This window comes from Ceratotherium simum, chromosome 18 (assembly GCF_057802395.1).
Source record: "Ceratotherium simum simum isolate JZ-2026a chromosome 18, ASM5780239v1, whole genome shotgun sequence".
NCBI lineage: Eukaryota > Metazoa > Chordata > Mammalia > Perissodactyla > Rhinocerotidae > Ceratotherium > Ceratotherium simum.
This window is the reverse complement of record NC_141917.1, coordinates 40,750,044-40,768,804: the sequence shown is the minus strand read 5'-3', so window position 1 is coordinate 40,768,804 and position 18,761 is coordinate 40,750,044. Positions and strand designations below refer to the sequence as shown.

The window sequence follows — 18,761 nt, the reverse complement described above, 5'->3', positions numbered from 1 at the left end:
GCTATGTTGTCTCTAATTTATCAGTGTTAAATATAACACAAGCATAGATTTTTATTCTACTTGGATATGGTCTTTCTAAACTTATACAAGTTTACTGATCAAATAAACTAGCATTACTTCTTTTTATTTCAACAGTAATTATGTTTTATAGTATGTCAATTTGAAAATTAATTTCCAAGATCTTTGGGTAACTTAAAACCTTAGATGATATTAGTGGATATTTATTAGATACCCAGATTGGTTTTTTTTTTTTTGGCCAAGGAAGATTTGCCCTGAGCTAACATCTGCTGCCAATCTCCTCTTTTTTTTTTGTACGTGAGCCACTGCCACATCATGGCCACTGACAGACAAGTGGTTCAGGTCTGCGCCCAGGAACCGAATGCAGGCCACTGAAGCAGAGTATGCTGAACTTAACCACTAGGCCACCAGGGCTGGCCCTCCTAGATCATTTCTAAGATAGGACCCTGAACCATTGATTACTAAGCAAAAATTTAAGTTTATACACTTTTGCTTCCTATTTTTATATGCTACAGAGAGACTGGATCTTCAGGTTTGTTAATGGACACGTTCATTTTTGCCATCTGGAGAAGCTGGACTATAAAGAACACACAATTGTAGAAAGTTGTGTTATGTGTACTTATGAGTTGTGCTAGTCTACTAAAATGCTGGTATGTAATAGTTTTCAATTATCTATCTCTCAGTTTTCTTTATGAAATCAAAGTAACTTTGGTTAAAAGATATAATTAGTATACATGAATGAAACTCTACGAGGAGCGATAGTGGCAAAGAGGTATAACTTTGTATGCAAGGTAATGAAATGTTTTTGTTTACTAAGGGAAAAAGAGAATATTTAGGTCCTAATGTAAAATGACTGATTATTCCAGAATGAGAAAGAGAATGGTGAAGGACAAAACCTGAATGAATACAGAAAGTTATATAAGATTTGCAAAAAGGAAATTTTATTTGCCTTACAGTATGACTAAAAAATAAGTCTGAAGAGCTATGAAATGTGTAGCAAAGTTTGCTCAATTTTGATGGGCTTGTTTCACAGTTTACTGTTTGTTGCCTTCACCTACAATATGATGAGTTATTTTTTTTGTCTAATCTGCCTAGACTGCAATGGGTTCTGTGGTTTATCTGAATAACCATACATGCTTTATGCTGATTTTAAGTCCTTGGTGCTTATGTAAGAACTCAAGTTTTTAATAATCATGTTACCTTCTATGTTTATAAGTCTTATTGTCACTTTGAAATGAGCAGCCAAATAGTGCTTGTTGGGCATCCATAATCCTGTTGCTATGCGAAGTGTTCGAATCTACTAGCCAAATACTGTTTCTCGGGCACCCATGATCCTATTCCTATCGTAAGTGTTCAAATCTGACAATATTTTATTTTTGCTTCCCCAAAATCAAATAATAAATGTAAAATAAAACATCCAGAATATCTTTCCACCTTAAAACTATCTTTGAGATTCCCCAGGGGGCCTCTGGAAAATCACAAAGATGTATCCTTTCAGAGAGGTGCTAGAAATAATTAGGTTTATTTGATACATTACTATCAATGAGCTGTATTAAGAATTGTCAAGTCAGAAGAGATGCTTAACCATCCTGAGGTTAAATCTTCCTGGTGCTGCTTTGCCTGATATTAGACAACCAGTATAGGTTATCAGTCACAATTTCAGTTATTTTTAAAAATATTAACTTGGTTGCATCTATCCTTCTTTAGTTTGGATCTTGTAACTTCTAGGTCAGTATATGTCAATTGGAAATCCATATCACTTATTTATAGAGTTTTATTAAGATACAGACATTTAGGATCTACCCCAGACTTACTGAATCTCTTTACTTGAAATGCTTGATATATTTTTGGTATATTCTTACTATATGTTTGGCATATTTACGGTATGTCTCAGGATTATTATGTCATATCTCAAGATTTTTTCTCTGTAAAGATTATGTTTATACATTTTTATAAATTAGATGAACATGCACTGTCTTCTTTGAAAATAGGCTTAAATGATTGTTTGCAGATATTTTGTCTATAACATTTTTGGAATGACTTTAAGCTGCATTTTTCTTGTTATGAATTCTTATAATACCTTTCACTTTTGAAATTTATCAGTAATGTTAACTAGAGTCATTTTAAGTCTTTTATCATTTATGGATAGACGTTTTTCACTCTGATGCTTCCCTTAAAGCTCTTGCAGTCAGCTACAGGCCAGAGAGCCTTATCTTCAACAAGAAAAGACTGTCTCAGAGCCCTGTGGAGAAGGACTATGTTAGGCACTTTTGGGTAAAGACTTCTGAAGGTATCACTTAATTATAAGACCATACCAGTGGACTGAGTCAGGATTTCCAGAACTTTAGTTGAGAAGCAGATAAATTTATGATCCAGTGAAACAAGAATTAATTTTACAGACCTGTCTGCTTCCTTCTCTGCTTCTACCTTCTATTACTTCAGAGGCAGGTTTTCCTCAATAGATCCACTATGAACAGAAAGCTGTTTCACAGCTTATTCTCTCTCCTATTCCCGAAAGAAACTCTCCTCCATTTTGAGAATTTCAAAGAGTTTTTACAACTAACAACAATGAGAAAAACACAGGGGGTAAAATGGCATACCAGAGGAAAGTCACAAAGTTTCAAATCAGATCAAACAGGTGGAAAAAAAGCCCTTTCTGGTTTTCATTAGCATGTAAAAGGTAGTAGATCCTAGCCTTCTAGCCACTGAAATTTTCCACAGCTATCTTCCACTTCCTCTATCAGTGATGCAGCTTCCTTCTCCTCCCCACCCACCCTTCGACCCTATCATGAAACACAAGGAAAGACAAAAGCCAGGGGTGAGAGACAAAGAACTAAAGCAAGGTTCATCTACATTTCAGAGGAAACTCCAGATAACCTTTCTTTGTAAAAAGAGAAAGAGTATCTTTAAAGAGTTCCTCCAGAATATATGCTGAGCTCAAAGGGAGACTTTTAGGATGAGGCCCTGGAGTTAAAGCCAAAAGACATAGGGGTATTTGTATTTTCTTTACTTTGTATGTTGGGAGAGAAGTAGGAGCTGGGGAAGTGGAAGGTGGGGAGCAGGGGGAAAAAGAAGCCATGGGAGGGCATTCCGTCTTTTCTTCTTTCCCACTCCCCAGTTTCACAGAACCAGCCTTCCATAGGAAGTGAGGTATGGTGAGGAGAGAGACCTAAGCAAAACAGACAAGCAGGGGAGGGTAGGTGAAGGAATTATTAATAGCTGAAAGAAGAGAACTTCTTTCAGTCTCACAGATGAGGACATTCTTATATAAAAAGATGGACTCACACAATAACTTATTTGGTTTAAAAAATTGAAAATAGGTGATTAATGGGATTTTTGTGATATAATATAGGTCTCTTTAAGCTATTTTATTTCATTATTATATTATGTGCAATATAAGAGTTTCCACTTATCCTTGATTCATCCTGAGTAAGAGTGTCTGAAGAATGGAACTGTATTTCTTAAGTATAAAATGTGAACTTTTCATTGGATAAGGTTTTCCTACTTTCATAGTCACTATAGAATATATATTAATGAAATATTTAGAACATGTATATAATGTATATCCTGTATATTGCTAAGTACTCTAGATCAGTGCTGTTCAACAGAAACATGTGAACCACACAGATAATTTTAAATTTTCTAGTAGCCACACTGAAAAAATGACTAAAAAGTTTTCTAAAACAGGTAAAATTAATCATGTTTTCCTAGCCCAATATATATCCAAAATATTATCATTTCAATATGTAATCAATATAAAAATTATTAGAGATATTGATATGCTTTTTATACTAAGTTGTTGAAATCCAGTGTATATTTTACACTTACAGCACATTTCAATTCGAACTAGACACATTTCAAGTGCTACACAGTCACATGTGGCTACCATATAGGACAGTGCAGACCTAAATGATTAATTTTTAAGATCTACCAGCAGCATAGTATCACAGAGAAAACATTGGACTTGGTATCTAGAAACTCGGGCCCTATCAATTGGGAACATGTGATTGATCTTGGTCTTGTTTTACTACCTTCTGTAGGTCTGAGGTATCCTTAAAAAAGGAAGAGTTTAGAACAAATAATATACAGCTTGGAAACTACTCTAAGGTTATAAAATGACCATCTTAAGTACACTGCACTATACTTCAGGGTACTACCCCTTAATAAACTCAGGATAAGCTCCAAATTAATTTGACAGAAAAATAGTTATTGGTTGTATTTTACAAACACACTAAAATATAAGAAATTGCTAATCATTCTACTTGACAAGAGATTTTCACATATTGAGGTATATGGGGTTACCATTCAGGTTCAAAACTGATTCAGCTCGAACTCAAGAAGCCTGACTTATGCTCTATCAAACATACATTGTACATCCGCTTTACCCATGAAAGTAAAGAATGCACTCTCAAGATAGGAATGCATACCTCCCCTCCTATTCCATATTGGTAACAACCTATTGGTAAGGCCCGTATTAGCTCCTTTCCTGACATCAGGGTTGTGTTGACCTGCTAATTTGCAACTAAATACCTCTTTGAAACTTTGAAAATGTATTCTGGGTGTGTTTAATGTATGTTCTTTATTCTAAAAAGATATAAGACTGTACTGAAAACCATGCTTCTCCAGAACGCTTTCTAAGGCCTTCCCAGGTTATAATCCTCACTCTGGCTCAAGTGAAACTCACCTTATTTCTCTTATCTATAGAATGGTTATTGGTTATTTTACGTCAACATACTATAATTTTCTTTCTTCAGATTTCTAATTAGAGGGAATTAGCAGTTCTTCTAAAAGACAGAACAAGTAGCTAAATTAATTTAAAGTGATTTAAAGAAAAGTTTAAAACATGATCTGGAGAATAATTTATAACATCACTAAGTGTACTGTTCAAATTCACCAATACTTATTGAGCACATTAAAAGATGAAGATGAGTGCGACTGGGTGTTTTCCCTAGTAGGTGCTTATAATCCACCAGGCAGGATAAAGTATTACAGTTTGAGTACGAGAACTATGCCTTATTTACTACTAATCCCCAGAGCCTAGCCACCAGTGCTGGCACGCAACAGGGTGCTCCACATATGTCTGATTGAATGCAGTACAAAAAAGGTAAAACACAAAACCATACTATAAAAGCCGTAAGAAAGGAACAAATTATTGTTTAAGAAAAGGAAGAGAGAGCACATCCAGTTGTGGGTGGGAGACGAAGGTGGGAAACCCGAAAAGGGATCAGCAAGGAGATAACATTTAAAATGTATTTTGACGACTAGGTTGGAGTTCATAGGCCGGGATAAGGATGAGAAAGAGAACAGCATGAATAAGCCTGTAGGTGGAGGAAAGTATATAGCAGGTTTGGGGATAAGGGCAGAAACACAGTTGTGGCATAGTAAGATAAAGCTAGGCTAGTGCTTTAGTGATTAAATTAGTGTTTATATTGAACTACCAGTTGAGGAGTATATCTATTAAGCATTGGCCCTTCAAGATGTCTGAATAAAGAGTAGTTTGGATTTATAAAAATGTCAAAGAAGAAAGGGTTACAGTATTGAGGCAGTGTATATATAATGGTTTAGACCAGGGGTCAGTAAATATTTTCTGTAAATGGCCAAACAGAAAATATTTTTAGACTTTGGGGGCCATATCGTCTCTATTACAACTATTTAATTCCACTAATGTAGCTGAGAAGCAGTCATGGACAATACATAAATGAATGAATATGACTGTCTAAATTCAACTTGCTCACACACTTATAGGTATGCGACCTTGTTAACGTTACTTAATGTTTCTAAAACCTCAGTTTCCTTGAATTATAAAATGGGGATAACTGTTCCTGCTTTACAGACTTGCAGTGTGGATTAAATTAGAACGAATGAAAAGCACTTAGCAGAGTGACTAGCTCATGACTCAGCGCTTATGAACGTTAACTTTTGTGATGATGATACTCATTACCTGAGTCTGAAATATAGTTAGAAGGCATTAAAAGTGTTTTCTAGAAAGCAACCGAATCTGAAAATCTTGTTTCTCATCATACTTATTCTCTACAATACAATCTTTTATGTCAAGGGAAATGATGGTTATAACTTTTTTTTTTTTAACTATTTAAAAGTAAGGGAAATGAGAAAACTAAGAAGGTGATGAAAGGTTGTTCGTTTTCAGAATAGTCCCTGAGTATACAAATTATCTGGTTTTTTTTTTTGTGGCAGTTTTACCCTAACCTCCTATTTCTAGACACTTTTGAAAGGCAAACATTTAATGCTCATAAATGGATAACCTTTGCCAGATTTTACTATCAACACAGAATCATCTATATCAACAAAAACACATTTTTCCCCTAGAGCACATAATGAATAAGGCACTGAGCTAGACAGTAAAGAAATGAAGATATATATGAGCTGGTACATGGGCTTAACATCCTTAAGTCTGTAGTTTTTGAGCATTACCCAATCCAACTTCCCACTTCAAAGATGAAGAAATATGCTTATCAAAGGCTAAGTTATAGTAAAACATGACTTGCTCAAGCTCTCCTGTGAGGTAGACAATTATGGAATAAGAATCCTAGTTACCATCCTCTTAATCCAAAAGTCTTCACGTATCAGTGCTTCTGAAGCATTTCTTTTTAATGCCTTAATTTACCAGAACATTGGTTCACCCAACCTTCAACAGCACTAGCTCACAACAGAATGACGTGAGGTGTCGGGGGGAGAGGGGATTCACTTGGATGTCTCCCACCACTATCCACCTACTTAAGAGAGGCAAATCAGAATGGAGGGGATGCTGGGTAATTTGGAAAAGATCCTCCACCCCATGATTCCGTACCACTTCAATGGTGTTTGTTTAGACTTGCCGCCATAATAGCTAGAGAAACAGGGCTTATCTATTTAAAGATATATAACGCTAAATGTTAAATAAGTGAGGCAGATCGCAAGTAATATAGTGAATCCAAGAGGAATAATCATTGAGGCCTTTCCCAGGAGATAAGAGTGGCTTCAAATTCTAGAGTAGAGGAATATATTTTAGAAAGTCAATAATTTCCCAGATATTGAGTGTCCATTGTGTAGGTTTTGTGCTGGGGACAAAGCAATGACTAAGATGGATATAATTCCTGCTACCTTGTAGGTTAAAATTTCTGATCCACTGTTAGCCTACAGTTTTATAAGGTACTATCCACTAAGCTTTTTCAAGTTGTACCTTCTATTGACCCGGATAATGTTCCTCAATTTTCTTTCCAGGGGAGGTAGAAATCAGATTGGAAAAGCACCTGATTTCAACAGCAGCAGTGGCTAGTTCACACCTGTAATTCACATGGCAACTGTAGTCATGGAGTCCTTGTGACTGCTTAGAGAGACACTAACCAGAGATTTAACAGTTTAATTAGATTTCCTGTTATTAAACTCATGTTACAGACCTCAAATGAATAATTTTCAAGGTGCCAGACATGAAATATGGTAGGCTGCAAACATGGAAAACATTAATAGAACTGTTTTTGATAAGCTATATTATAGTTTAATTAAAAAGAGAGCAATGTTAATTTTAAATCAAAATAATTTTTAAATACTATGACCACTTTGAGAACAATTACATAACTAAGAAATTTGGAAATTACCAAAGAAGTGTTAATGAGGAATTGCACTTAAAAATCTTTTTTTAAAGATTTTAAAAGTCTACTACCAATAAAATAATTGGATAAACTTATATACTATTATACACTTTACTTAACTATGTTCTAAGCACTTTTATTAACCCATTCAATCCTCACAACAATTCTCATTGTACATAAGAGAAAATGGAAGTACAAAGTCACACAAATAGTAAGAGACCCAATATGAATTCAAATCCAGGCACTTTGGCTTCAGACTCTTAATCATAAGCTATATAATACTAACTTCCAGTGAAAAGCAAATATTTTAGATAATAACCTTATGGTGCTTTCACATTTATGTCAAATATGTTAGATAACACTAATAATATTTTATATTTATATACTGCCTTCTAGTAATAATACACTTAAATAGACATTATCTTATTTAAATAGATAACTAAATTAGATTCAAATTCAATATGACCAACTAGAGCAACAGAATACATTAGGTAAAAATGCACAGTAGTGCATTTAAATCCAAGAGAGGCAAAGAGCAGAAATACCAGATGGAGGGAGCTAAGGGTTAGAACTAACAGTTACCAAGTGTCTATAATGTACCAGATATTGGACTAGGTACACCATGAGATAAGTGCTGTTATTTCAACAATGAAAAAACATTAAGTCCATTATGAAATTAATCCAAAATCATGTAGCTTCAAAGTGGCATAATAAGGATTAGAATTCAGACTGGTCTGACTCCAAAGCCTTTTTTCACTACTGTGTTGTATGGCTTAACAGCAGAAAATGAGAAGGGACATTTTGCATTTCTGTTGATAGCAAGATCAACATAAACCAACAGTTTTAGGTGGCAACTTCAAAAGCTAATATACTCTTAGGCTGCATTAATATAATTGTCGAGTTGAGATTATACTTGGTACTAGACCCACTATATTTAGAAAAGTGGCAAATACAGACAGACATTTAGGCTTACATGATATTTTAGAGGGAATATGATAATGATAACTATTTTCAAATAATTGAAGAGCTATTAGGTGGAATAACAGACATGAGATTTTGGCTCAAATTAAAAAGGAAAATAAACAGGTGTCAAAATTGGAACAGCCTGCCTTATAAGATGTTCAATTAGAGTTTAAAAACCAAATGTTAGTGATTTTGCAAAGGGATGCATAAACAAGGTAGGAGTTAGACAAGTAGTTTTATCCCCTGCCTCTACTTCAAATCAGAGCAGTTCAACTTTTACATGTTACGTGGGCATTCCATTTTAGATTTTTCTTTTGGGAGGGGGTGTTCTGATGCTGTAAAAAATCTAAAAACCACTGGATTAGACACATTGAAAGACTTCTTTCAACTCAAATTCTATATCCTTGACTGGTTTTGATTAAAGTTAAGAACATAAAATCATATCTTGATTTTATTTGTCAAAGCAAAACAAAAACGGACCAAACATACCATTTTTTTCTGCAAAGGCAACTGCGTCTTCTTTAGTACTGAAGGTTAGAACCATGTTGGACAAGGGATCAGCCCTGTAAGAAACAATTTTTTTCCAGGATTTAACATTAAGTTTTGGCTGAAAAAAAAAAATCAATATTTAAAGTAAAGTAAAATGTTTAGAAAATAAACAGTCGCTATAATGTCAAATAAGCACACTACTGATGAAATATTTTCAATAATCTCTTTAAAACTGTTAATTGTTTGAAGATCTTTTTCTGTGTTAAATTTGGGAGATTTTCCAACATGAATTGTCAAACAAAAAAATTTATAATTGTGAAGACACTCAGTAATTTTTAGTCTTTAATAAAATTATTTATTCAACAACAAAAAAAGAAAAATTAGAGTTTAATAAAAAAAACCGAAGAGGCTTCTCAAACTGACCTTATAAATTTAATATCAAGAAAATTACTGATGAGTGCAATTGTCAGTACTATCATTACCCCCCAAAAAACAGATGGCAAAAACACCCACTCTTCTTAATGAACCTTCCATCATTATGGACAATACTCTTTTAAGCATATGGCCACTTAAAAAAATAAAGCTCCAAGATCTGACATCTAATTGAGTTTTTCAATCCAGGATAGTGGTAATGTTTACAAATCTACATAGACTCTTTACAAAACACCAAATGACTTCAGAAATGTCACTTTTATTAGTATGTTTATGAAAAGGCAGAGAACACTGTTTGCTACAAATGTTTATTACGAATCTCTCAAAGGCAAATACAGCCACCCCTCCATACCCCTAGGGTCTGCATCCATGGATTCTGCATCCATGGATTCAACCAACTACAGATGGAAAGGCCTACGATGGTTGCATCTGTACTGAACATGTACAGACATTTTTTTCTTGTCATTATTCCCTAAACAATATAGTATAACAACTATTTACATAGTATCTACATTGTATTAAACACTATAAGTAATCTAGAGATGATTTAAAGTATACAGGAGGATGTGCCCAGGTTATATGCAAATACTATGCCATTTTATATAAGGGACTTGAGCATCTGCAGATTTTGGTATCCGTGGGGGTCCTGGAACCAATCCCCCACAGATACCTAAGGACAACTGCATAGCATTCTATGAAACACTGTTTAGAAATGTGGAAGTAAAAAATATAGAAAAGAGGGTTCAGTAAGTAATTTGGATAGTGGAAAGATATGAGATAAACACAGAAGAGAATACATGGGAAGTAGCTCTCATTGAAGTGAAGACCCACAAGTTCTTGCTACTCAAGTTCTGGTCATACACCGTGGTTACTATTCTGGGACTCTTATGAGATCCCTATAATGATCTTACCATGGTATGGTATTCTTACTATAAACCCCACCTTGTAAGCAAAAGAACTTCACATTGGCTGGCTCTATTAGTACTATTAACAAATGATAATTTTATATTGGTTCTTCCTTTTCAAAGCACATATGATTTCTCAGTTGATAGTTAGATAAACTATAGTTAGATAAACTATGCTGAGAATAGAAGTGTCAATATAAACATGATCAAGTAATTTGATGAGTGTTGAGATACACATTAGCTTAGTGGAGAAGAAGAAATAATACAGAAAAAACTTAGGAGCCAGGAGCTCTACTTCCTGCAAAGGTGAAACAGCCTTTATTATTATCCTCATTTTATTTATTAAAAATACATGTATAGGGCCGGTCCCGTGGCTTAGCGGTTAAGTGCGCGCGCTCTGCTATTGGCAGCCCGGGTTCGGATCCCGGGCGCGCACCGACACACCGCTTCTCCTGCCATGCTGAGGCCGCGTCCCACATGCAGCAACTAGAAGGATGTGCAGCTGTGACGTATAACTATCTACTGGGGCTTTGGGGGAAAAAAATAAATAAAAACTTAAAAAAAAAAAACCATGTATAGGCTAAATAGTAACAACTGGTATCAATAAGCTACCATTCACTCAGTTTCTACCCTTCCTATTCTCCCTCATCTCCTGATTTTGCAGTTCTTTTTCTAGTTATGTTACTACCACCAGCTTACAGCCTTTTTTATTTTTCCCCAAACTACCATAATACTTTCCTAACTAATCTTTCTGCCTCCTTTCTTGACTCCAATCCACCCTTTGCCACGTTGCCAGATTAATCTTCCTTAAGTTCAACTCCCAAGCTCGCTGCCCAACTCAAAAACTTTAGTTTCCACTGTCTACCAAATTAATTTCAATCTCCCACCCTGGCATTTAAGCACTTCTACAAAATAATCAGAACCCACTTTCCAGTCTTTTTAATTACTCCTCATGGAAGTAAACAACTAGTCAAATCACATTGCTAACTGTTCCTCTAAACATAGCCCGTATGTTCCCACCAGCTCAATCTGTTCCTTCCGCTTGCAATATAGTGGAAGAACACTATCTCAGCATATGGAAGTCCATCCCAACCACCTCTCATGGTTTACAGCGAATTCCAATCTTTTCCATGAAGGCTTTCATACCCTACCCTCCTCCAATCTCTCTTTTCAATCTTTACTGAATATAATTTGTGCTTATATTTTTAGACTTTATTTGCTCAATTCCCAATTACTGAAGTTCCAATTTGGGTAATGGCAGATTTACCTGCCATTAAAATCAGATTTACTTGCCTAACAATTATATGAGAAGTATAAACTCTGGACAAAACAGAAAAAAACAACTGTTTGAAGGGACCAGAGAGTGACCAAAAGCAGGAAAGAATCTGGACCTCTCTAACTTTTGAAAGAAGGGAACCAAACTGGATTAGATCCAAGTTTATACAGTTTTACCCCTAAAGGTACTCTCTAGTCCAGGCAGCTAGGAACATCAAGAACTCAAGCAGAAAGCCATAGTCTTATCAACACAGGGAGTCTCGAGATGGAGTTTAGGATTGCCAGAGCAGCTGGAAATTTAGGGGGGAAAACAGTGAAAAGGAGGGATCTCCAGAGCAGGGAACTTTTGAACTGCACATGAATGGGTAAGGCTCTAAAACAATAGCTGAGAATGATACGGGCTCAACATAAGGTTGACATAAGGGAAGCCATATTGTAGAAAAGAAACTATATTGTAACTTAGAATGACTCTGACTAACTCTGGATTTTATGGCCCCTCCCAGCTGCTATAAGTTGATCACTTTGTTCTTTTGAGTTCCTTACGAATGTGATGACCCCCGGGCAGAGAGTCTACGCTGATAGCCATCATCAATGACAACTGAAAGATCAGGGTATAGGGCGTTGCTCCAGTCTCTGATGCATATCAAGTAAAACAAAAGACTGCTAGGAACTAAGACCAGATGGATGCCCCCCAACTCGGAGACCAGCCCTCTATATAACTGGCCTGTAGTCTTTGTTCTGTAAGATGGTTTTTTTTGGACATTAGTTGGCCATCTTCCTTCTTGCTAGCAAGCTGTAATAAAAAGTCCTTTTTCTCCTACCACCTTGCTTCTTGACTATTGGCATGTCTTGTGGCAGGCAGACAAACTCCCTTTTTGGGCGGTAACAAGAAGGCTGAAAGAAACGAGCAGAGATTTCAGCAGCTGTCTACTTGCTACAGAGGAGACCTAGTTTGGAGTTCTGTAGCATCAGAAGGACTTGGTAAACACCTTGTGCTTTCCATCACAACTTCATAAAGGCCATGCCTTTTAATTTTTTTAACACTACTTTCCAGGACTAAGGTGAGTAAAATCGAAGCAGACCCACCCAGTAACGCATAAAATATATCCTCTACAAGTTCAAGATGATCTATCAGTAGCTTAACTGTCTGCTAGAATAAAACTCATTACATTGCCACTATCATTAACTAGATAAGCATAAGGGATAGAGAATTAATAGATTATTGATACTTCTTAATATAAGTTGGTTTGATTATTAACTGATAACTAATATTTCAGGGGTTAGCATATCAACAAGAAGTCATACATTCACCAAAAAAGATATGTACAAGAAGCTTCATTTTAGTATTATGCAAAATAAACACAACTGAAAACTACCTAAAGCCATCAATAAATAGTGCAACGGATAAATCTTGTGTATAGATGAACACAAAATTTCATGTAAGTCACATGAAAAAAAAAGAGTAATCATAACATTTCAACCATTGGGTATGGACAAAGCTGTTCCTTATAAATTCCTTTAGTCTCTACAAGCCTGTGATTTACAATACCACTCCATATATTACATGAAACAAAATCTAAAGATATCAAAACACCTAAAAAACTGCCTATATATCATTTTGCCAAATAAAATATAATTCTACTTAAATTGCAACAGGGCAGATGTTTTTAACAAAAATTCTCCCAGGTACATCAATAGGAAAAGATGTTATATATCATACTTTTCTAAAATGAGACATAATTTAAACTGTTAACTACCTCCAACTGGAGACTGGATACACATAATGTTCTAGGAGTCTCAATAAAAATGACAATTTTCTAGCTTATCTGGCTGTTTTCTCTAGAAGCAGCTTCTTTTATTCAACTAGAAGCAGTCTTGCTATTTTAACACTTGGGCCTTATTCCACCGTAGAGATTTAGGTCATTGACTTGACTGGTGCCAGAGAATTTATGACTACTTTATTCCAATGCACCGTAAATTTATTAATCACATGATCTCAGGAACTTACAAGTTTCCCTCAAAATAGCTAATTTCTAAACTCACCCAGTCTCCTCCCCTTACAAACAAAAAAATTTTTTATAAAGAAGTTTTATTTTAATTTAAAAATAAGAAACTGCCACTATTCACATAGTGTATCTTTTAAACTAACATACATAGCTTGGGGACCATGCTAACAGTACTCACAATGTCAGCCATTTTATCCCATAAATAGTATTCTGAAAAAGACTTTCTATGGTTTATTGTGCTGGGCCACACATATATGAATATTAAAATGTATATAATATATGTAAATAAATGTAATATATATGTCTATGCCATCAAACATAGTGATACCTACCCAAATGGTCTCAAAAAGTATTGTCATAAAGCTTACCATACATGAAAGAGTTTAAAAATCAGTATATTTAAAAGGAAAATCTACACAGAAAAAGAGAACTGAAAACAATATTCAAATTCAACCAAAGTACTCACGTTGATGCCCAACCCATCAAAGGATTTTCCCATCGTTCCCTGGTATCAAACTCGAGCTTCCATTTCTTCGTGTTGTTTACTCCAGCCTGCATGTTATTGCGAGCAGGAACAAAGATCCTGACTTTTCTAGTTTTGATATGCTCTTCTGGAACACCAGTTAAAGTAGTGATATCCTATAGAAAAATAAGCAAACAGTTTCTAACAGCCCACCTACCTTCTAATGTACTTTTGTTGCTTTCTATATTCATGCAACTCTATTCAGATTTATTTATAAATTGAGTTTTATTTATAAATTGGGTTTTTTAGCTCTCTGGTTGGTTCACTACTCTGCTAATTTACCATGTAAATTGCTATTTTGATATTTGGAAAAGGTATACTGGGGAGAGGGTTAGGGTATAGTGGGAAAGTGTTCATAAAAAAATTTTAGGTCCCTTTTGTCCAACACAGCATTGGTAATTTCTGAAGAGTTTGCTGGTAGAAGAGCCTGTGTCAATAGACTCTTATTTCATGAGCAGACGTTACTAGTCAGCAGAGAAAGAATGTAAAGGGATATTAAAAATTTGGGGATATAAAAAGAGACTAAATTTTAAATAGAAAAAAATCTATTACCAGTAGTTTCTATGTCAAACAGCTTACAACAAGGCATTCCCTTCAAAGGAAGGCCTGAACCTTTTTTTGTGAACAATTAAAATCAATTAACAACTTCAACCAGCATTTTGATTTATCTCCCTTTGGTGAAACCTACCGAAGAGAAAATGATACATCAAATCTATTTGGCAAAGGTAAGCCAAAAAGTTGCACCAATTTTTGCAGAAATGTAAGAGGAAAACATTGGTAACTTTCCTGACTCTCTTTTTCTATAAATCTATCTAGTAACAAATGCTCAACTGATGAATGCATACAATTTTGATGCCTCAGATTAGATATATTTATCAAATTATAGTAGCAGTCAGGACACAAAATAATAAACTAATTCAGAGTTTGTCTCCATTTAGTTATGGTAAAATACTTTATTCTGTCAAAATAAGATCATATTCAGGTCAACCATACCATTCTTATAAAGAAGCATTTTAAAATCATGGTTCACTTACTAACGTAAATTTTAAATAGCTCGTTACAAACAGCAGAGTAACATGAAAATGAGTATATCAAGCTTGTATAACTAGAAAACTAGAAAATTTAACCCATTTTGTGAATTTTAATTTCATGTAATATATCCCCTAATGAAGGCTAATGTTTATTTGTAGCTCCACTCTAATCAATACTAAGGACCAAAGAATTAGTATAAATACTTAGTGTTTTCCCAGTACATATTGCAGCACTAAGTGTTATTTCTGACTCAACTAGTCTTTCTACCCACAGATTAAAAAAACAATTCTTGAAAGTTATTTTAGCTGGCAGCCAATCCTCTGCTTACCACAATACCCTTACACTCGCACCAATAATTAGGTGTGGTTACTTTGTCACAGCTTGTCTGTTTGGAGAAACTATCAAAATGATCCACATAAATATTTACACAAATACGCAATTCACATATGTGCCAACATTTTTTAAAAAAGTTTCTTTGCATATAGGATAAAATAAAAACAAAATGAGTGCAATTGGTACATAATTTTTAAAGGTATCAATATAAGTTTTAATTGGTAATTTTTGATTGTCAAGTTCAACTTCAAAGAAAAGTTAATTTCAGGTATTATTACATTTAATGACTTTCTAAAGCATATTCTTCTACTCAAGAACCTGAAAGAGACTCAGCTCCAGGGAAATCCTCAATGCTTATTTGCCCCTTTGAATTCACTACAGCATTTCTAATCTGTCATATTAACTTATTATTTAATATATATTTTTATATAATATATCCTATTTCCTCAACTATAGTTGAAGCAGGGTATAAACAAACAATATATTTGTGTTAAAAAATTATGGGGTAAGGCATTTCCAAAGTCCATTTCCAAATTCCATAAAAAGTGGAGCTATAAATTGGCTACTCTTTAAATTAAGACTTATAGGAAAGGAAACATATTAAACTCCTAACACTAGCTACCTCAGGAAGATGGGATAATAGGAAAGAGACTTACTTTTTCTTTATAAACTTCCATAATGTGATGTATATATGCCAAAGTAATTTAAAAACCAATAAAGCTTTTAAAAAATGGAAATTGTATTTCTTGATTTGTATTATCTATTAAAGTAGAAAGATAATTATTTTTTAGGATGGAAAACCCCCTTAAAATAAGTGGCTACAACATGTTGTTAAACTCTTTTATGTTTTGAACTCCTAACTACCAGTGCTTCCATGCATTCTCAAATTTTGGCAATTATTTATTGATATCTTCGCCCAATTTAAAGCTGGCATTCGAACAAATGTGTTTCTGAATTTTGAAACCCAAGTTGTTCTGACATAGAATCCCTGTTTTTGCCTGCAGAACACATGTAGGGCACTGCAGCCCAGTTGAGCTGCTGCCAAAGACAGAATAAAAAGGCTTGGCATCTCTCACATACTTGACACCTAAAGGGCACAGAAGCTCTAAAATTCCTAGTCCCTGTAGCCACACTCTTAGTCTAGACAAACTGATTTCTCACACATTTAAAATGCATTACGACACTCTATTGTTATCATTTCATCCACACAGCTTCAGCGAGTGACAGAAGAACCTGTCCTTTAAGCGACATTTCAATGGGCTAAAGCTCCCACTCCAAGATTCCATTAAAACAATGTAATACTTGAAAAGAACTACGAGGCACTATGTTGAACTCTTTACTTGTGTCTTCAATGCTTTGCTTTCCGTCCAAGTTCTCACTGATCTACCTGTGACTCAACTTTTGCAAAAAGTGAATAAATAAAACATCTGCAAACTACTTTAACTATATTGAACTTATGATATTCTCTCTAGATTGCTACTTCTGTATTGCAATATGAATCACCTGTGATTTTTCAAAAAACCTACTTATAAAAGATAGAAATGCTTTGAAGATGTCAATATTCAAAGTATAGTAAATATGAAAGTATATGCCAGTATATGTAAATAAACTTGATTCTTTCGAATACCCATTTCCATTATAAAATATTAGCTTTCCATATAAAAACTGTATGATTCGGTTATCAACTGTCTCCATTTATCTTATGTGAATTCAACTTTTTTTTTTAACAAAGGAAGCAGGGAACAAGCAATGGGAAGTTGGTGTCAAAATGCAGAAAAACCTCCCAGCAAGCTTCTTGCAACCACCCAGGATTTAGAGTCTTGCTGGCCGCTCTCTTTTCAATACCAGAATTTCACACATTTCAATGACTATTATGACTTCAAAGAATCAAATTTTCATCATTGTCCGTCATCTGCCGGTTGATTTGTATAAAGGAGTTCTTCTGCATGCACTCCAAACAAAAGCCTCCTTACTTTTGTGGCTATATATCAAGTTTAAAAGTTTTGTTTGTGACAGTTGTGTCTTTGGTAAATTAGGGTAACACTGAAGGAGTGCAGCTGCTCTGCAGGAACCTCCTTTTTGGCACCATTTCACTTAAATAAAAACTGAATAATTAGCTTCTGCCTTTATTAAACCACAAAAATGCCACTGGCCTTAGTAATTACTTCCGGTTGCCACACCCACTTAACCTTAATAGTTTACACTTGTCATAAAGAGAAATAAATGAAAATGGTTTTCACCACTTTGGATGAATTTTTGATAGATCTCTCAGTACACCTAGAAGAGCCAAAATTTTTATCAGGCTTTTTGGTAATAAGTTCGCTAAACTGCAAGTTATTACGGATCAATGTTGAAAAGTTTTAATAGAGCACAAATTGGAAAATTAAGTACAAATATTGCTTATAGAAACTTGTTCTACTGCAGGCTAGTAGTTAACCAATTATCTGTTTAAATTTATTTTAGGGCTATAGCTGATCTAAATTTCATGATCGTGTTTATATTCTACTTCAACCATGAAAAATCTTAAAAGGAAAACAATCTTAGATTTGTAATAAAAACTTCCTTTCAAGTACCCTACAGACACTTAATACAAGAAACTCATTAAATGGTCTCATAAATAATGAAGAACACTTTACAAAATAAGTTCCACAGTTTGAAAAACAGAGAGTTGGCAGATAGCATAACCATATGTATTTACTTACCATGGAAGAAATTTAAACACTTTATAAAAAGTTAGTGGCCACAGCCATGCAGATACAATCACAACTGTAAAAATAAATTAGAGGTGTGCCAGTAGACACAATTTTTGTTTGTTAAAGCAACACATTAATGTGGAAGTCCAGCAGGTAATGAAACAAGTGTTGGAATGTGACATCCATTATATTTTGTATACTGGGCAAAGCTATCAGGGAACCAAAAGTTAAGTTTTAAATGGAATGTTGTGAAGATAGAAACAGATCATGCAAATGATGCTGCCAATCATATAATGGGTAAAAAACTAAGAATTAGAGACATGTGTCTCAATCTCAAACTACTTGCATTACTCCTAGATCCTTCTGAGCAGGATAGGGTAGAGCAAAGGCTAAAAGCAAAGGGCTGAGTCAAAACTTGGTTAGAATCCCAACTCACAACTTTGGGCAAATGAATAGACTTCTCCTAATTTGTCATCTATATAATCAATTAAATGAGATAAAAT

At 34.6% G+C, this 18,761-nt stretch overlaps 1 protein-coding gene across 1 annotated transcript in view; it reads right to left on the bottom strand.

Moving 5' to 3' along the window:
* Window positions 1-18,761, bottom strand: part of NDUFS4 (NADH:ubiquinone oxidoreductase subunit S4) — a 98,087-nt gene that overhangs the window by 8,629 nt on the left and 70,697 nt on the right. The window contains exons 3-4 of the mRNA XM_004422803.3: window positions 14,144-14,316; window positions 9,060-9,133 (exon numbers count right to left, since the gene is read on the bottom strand). Coding sequence (XP_004422860.1) covers window positions 9,060-9,133; window positions 14,144-14,316 — 247 coding nt within the window. The remainder of the gene's footprint in view (window positions 1-9,059; window positions 9,134-14,143; window positions 14,317-18,761) is intronic.